The sequence below is a fragment of the Strix aluco genome, chromosome 25 (assembly GCF_031877795.1).
Source record: "Strix aluco isolate bStrAlu1 chromosome 25, bStrAlu1.hap1, whole genome shotgun sequence".
NCBI classification, from domain to species: domain Eukaryota; kingdom Metazoa; phylum Chordata; class Aves; order Strigiformes; family Strigidae; genus Strix; species Strix aluco.
In genome coordinates, this window is record NC_133955.1 from 5,782,782 (window position 1) to 5,786,202 (window position 3,421).

The following is a 3,421-nucleotide window of genomic DNA, read 5'->3' on the forward strand; positions in this document are numbered from 1 at the left end:
TACTGTTAAGTCCACATCCCTGACACGCAACAAGATTTTAGGTCATGGCAGAATGAACTTCTAGCAGGGCTCATCGGTGCCACCTTGCAGCGTTTTCAGACAGACACTGTCAGTTAAAAAGGGCCTCTTGCAGGAACTGTTGAACTTTGTGTATTTTCCATTTAGATTAAAATACAACAGTTTGTCCTGTGTGAACCATTAAGTTTGTAAACACCACCTGCCCTAGCAAAAACAGGTATGAAGTTACCTCTAAGCTAGGCTGCTCTCAACTAAAGGACACTCTCCGCTCTAAGGACACTAAAGCATTATACAAGTTTTCTATTTTGATATTACCCTGGGACTTGGTATCACAAGCAGTTACTCATACGAGCGTTTGAAGCACCAGGCAAGACTCAGACATCCTGCTACAGATGTACAAGATGGCTTTTCAGGCATCACAAAACTTACGAGGGGGCAAATTTCTTTATTACTATTTACCCGAATCCTAGCACATATATTTAAAGTTTTTTAATGCACAAACTCCTCATAAACGCATTACACTTCCAGTTTGTGCTCAAAAACCCAGTTCCAGGCTACATCCTTTTTATAAACGACTGACTTATAATAGTCTCTTAAATGGAAATAGGAGTATTACTATACTTTGTACTGAAACTTCAGTTGCTTACTGCAGCATGCGCTAACCCACAACAGAAGAGTTCTTCCTACTCCCAAAGACGTTTGTAACTCAAGCAGGTTTGTCACAAGTTCTAAAACGTTTACAATGCTTTAAGTCTCCATTACACTACGCACACGCAAAGGTTCTAAAATACTTTATCAACGGTTATTCTCAACGGGTACTTCCCAGAGGAAGAACTTACGTCACAAGTCTCATCTGTTTCTCTGATGATGAAAACTATGTTACAACACAAATACAGAATGAAAACATCTTAAAAGGAAAATGTAACTTCCAAGTCTAGAAAAAAAAATTTAAAAGAATTATCTGCCCCGTGTCACTGAATTACGCAATCTACCATCACGTGTAAGGGATGAGGCACACTCATTTCAGTCAAATAGTTAGACCATAAGCTCATGGGGCATGATCTGCCCGTCGCCACGGCTGGAATCCCCGCACAAGTGACCTCACCCACTCACATACCACTTCGTGCAATGTGGGTTTGTTGTTTGTTTGGGTTTTTTACCATCCCCCAAACACAAAACCATAAACGAAGTATATACCTTTTTCCGCTTGGTACTTGCACCTTTCTCACCAGAAAGAATGCCATGCTGCACAAGCTCAGTGACCCCACAGTTATGTTTTTCCAACTGCACAGTTTCCAGTCGACAGACAGTTAAGTGTCTACGCTCAGAAGTGCCCAAACTCGGCTTCTCTGCTCCTTTTAAACCAGGCGTCCCTTTTTTCTCTGCTGTTTGAAAGGCTGCCTTGAAATTTAAAGGATTATACGGATCATCTGAGGTACAGAACGAGTTCCAAAGTTTCAAGTTTTCTGCCTCATCCACACTGCTACAGTCCCACTCGTCCTCCTCTTCAGAACTAGGGTGAGGAGAACCTGAGGACTCGTCTGCCCACGAAGAATCATCTTCTTCCTCCTCCTCCTCCTCTTCCACATCTGACATATCTTTTTCCGGATCGCTGGAAGATGTCTGAATGGTGGCTGTGAAGTTCTGAGGGTTGTAGGGATCCAAACTGTAGAAGGAATTCCAGAGATGAAGCCTTTCCCCGTCCTGGCTACCGGCGTCTGAATCCGAAGGGACCCCTTCGCTATCAAACCCGTCGTCATCATCATCACTCTCCTCCCCACTGGAAACTCCCCCTATGATATAGTCTATTAATTTATTTGCGCAGGCAGGTCTGGCTGAAACTGAAAGGTTTTGCTCTATTTCGGAGTCCTCGTCATCCTCTTCAGCCAAGGCTTCGCCCTCAAGTGTCCTCTCCTCAGCTGAACCCCTTATCCCCTCCTGATCCAAGGGACCACCTCCGGGTTGTCTCCTCGCGTCGTTCGGCTCCTCGGGCCGCTTCAACTCCCCGGCATCGCACCGCTGCTCCCGCCGTTCCCCTACCTCTTCCTGACAAACGCCCTTGTGCTGCTGCTGCTCCTCCTCCAGGCTGTGATAGCCGTGGTCCAGGTCTGGCACCGTCAGGCCACCGCTCGCCAAATGCCACCGCTGGAGGAAAGCCAGGCGCTTGCTGCGGAGGAACTCGGCCTCCGGGAAGCCGCCCCGGACGGGGCAGCCTCGCCAGGCCTCCGCGGGGACCTCGGCTCGCAGGGGCTGGGGCAGATGGCTCTTGCTGGAGCAGGAAGCCTGGCCCTGCTCCGGGCCCAGCACGTACAAGTCCACACGCGGTACGGGGAGGGACACCAGGCTGCTCCGCACCAGCCCGGTTCCCCAGAGGTCCGCCGGGGATTCCGTGACACACTCTCGCCCCTTCTCCGGGGGCTCCTCCGGCCACGGCAGCGTCTCCTCAGCCCAGTCCAGCGAGGCGGTCGGCTCCGACAGCAGCAGCAGCGGCGGCTGGGGGCCCTTGGCGGGCCCGGTGGCGGGGCACAGGGCACTGCTCAGCGCGGGGCCGGGCAGCAGCCGCTGCAGCAAAGCGGGCAGCGGGGAGAGGAGCTGCGACATCAGCCGCAGCCAAGAGAAGGGCGGGCTCGCCTGGGGCGAGGCGCCGGCGGGGGCCGCGCTGGGCCCGGCCAGCTTAGGCCAGGCCGCGGCGAAGCCCAGCCGGGCCCGCCCCAGGCCGGGGCCGACGCGTTCCCGGCCGCTCGGCTCCATGAGCGGCGGGCAGAGGAGGCTCTTCAGCGTTCCCAGCGGTGCGGTCGCGCTTGCGGAGCGGCGCTCCGTCGAGGGGCTGCGGGGCGGCGGCGAGCGGCGGGCGGCTTCCCTCGGGTACTCGGCTCCATCCTGCTGCGGGCGGCGGCACAAAATGGCGGCGCGGGGGCGAGCGCGGCGCCTCCACCCGGCGCGAGCCCCGAGGGGCGGAGCGCACCCACCGCGCAGGCGCCGGCCCGCCCCCTCGACGTCACAGAGCGCCGCCACCCCCCATTGGACGGCGGCGCGGCGGCCCCGCCCCTCGGGGCCCCGCCCCTCCCTCCGCGCGGGGATTGCATCAGCCGGGGGGCGGCGGGGCCGCGCGGCAGCGCCCCCCCTGGCGGCGGGCGGGACGCACCGGGCCGGGGCGGGGGGGGCTGCCCGGGAACCCCCGGTAGTGCTTCAGCCAGCTGTGGGGGGGGTGTTCCTCGGCCTAAGGGGCAGCGATGGCTGAGGGATAATTACTGGGGAGACGAGCTGGAGGGGGCTGCGTGTGTCCCTGCGGGCTGAGGGAGAGGGAGCCACAGCCCCCCCCGCCCCGCCAGGACTCAGCCTCCTGTGCCCTGCGGCGGGCAGATGTGCAGGCAGAGGTGCAGGCAGAGGTGCAGGCAGGGCC

The 3,421-nt window shown here is 57.3% G+C and overlaps 1 protein-coding gene across 4 annotated transcripts in view; it reads right to left on the reverse strand.

Moving 5' to 3' along the window:
- PLEKHA6 (pleckstrin homology domain containing A6) overlaps positions 1-2,957 on the reverse strand; it is a 65,785-nt gene extending 62,828 nt beyond the window's left edge. For all 4 annotated transcript variants that reach the window (XM_074850517.1, XM_074850518.1, XM_074850516.1 and 1 more), the window contains exon 1: positions 1,216-2,957. In XM_074850517.1, coding sequence (XP_074706618.1) covers positions 1,216-2,769 — 1,554 coding nt within the window. In that variant the 5' untranslated portion in view covers positions 2,770-2,957. The remainder of the gene's footprint in view (positions 1-1,215) is intronic.
- Positions 2,958-3,421: the final 464 nt, after the last annotated feature.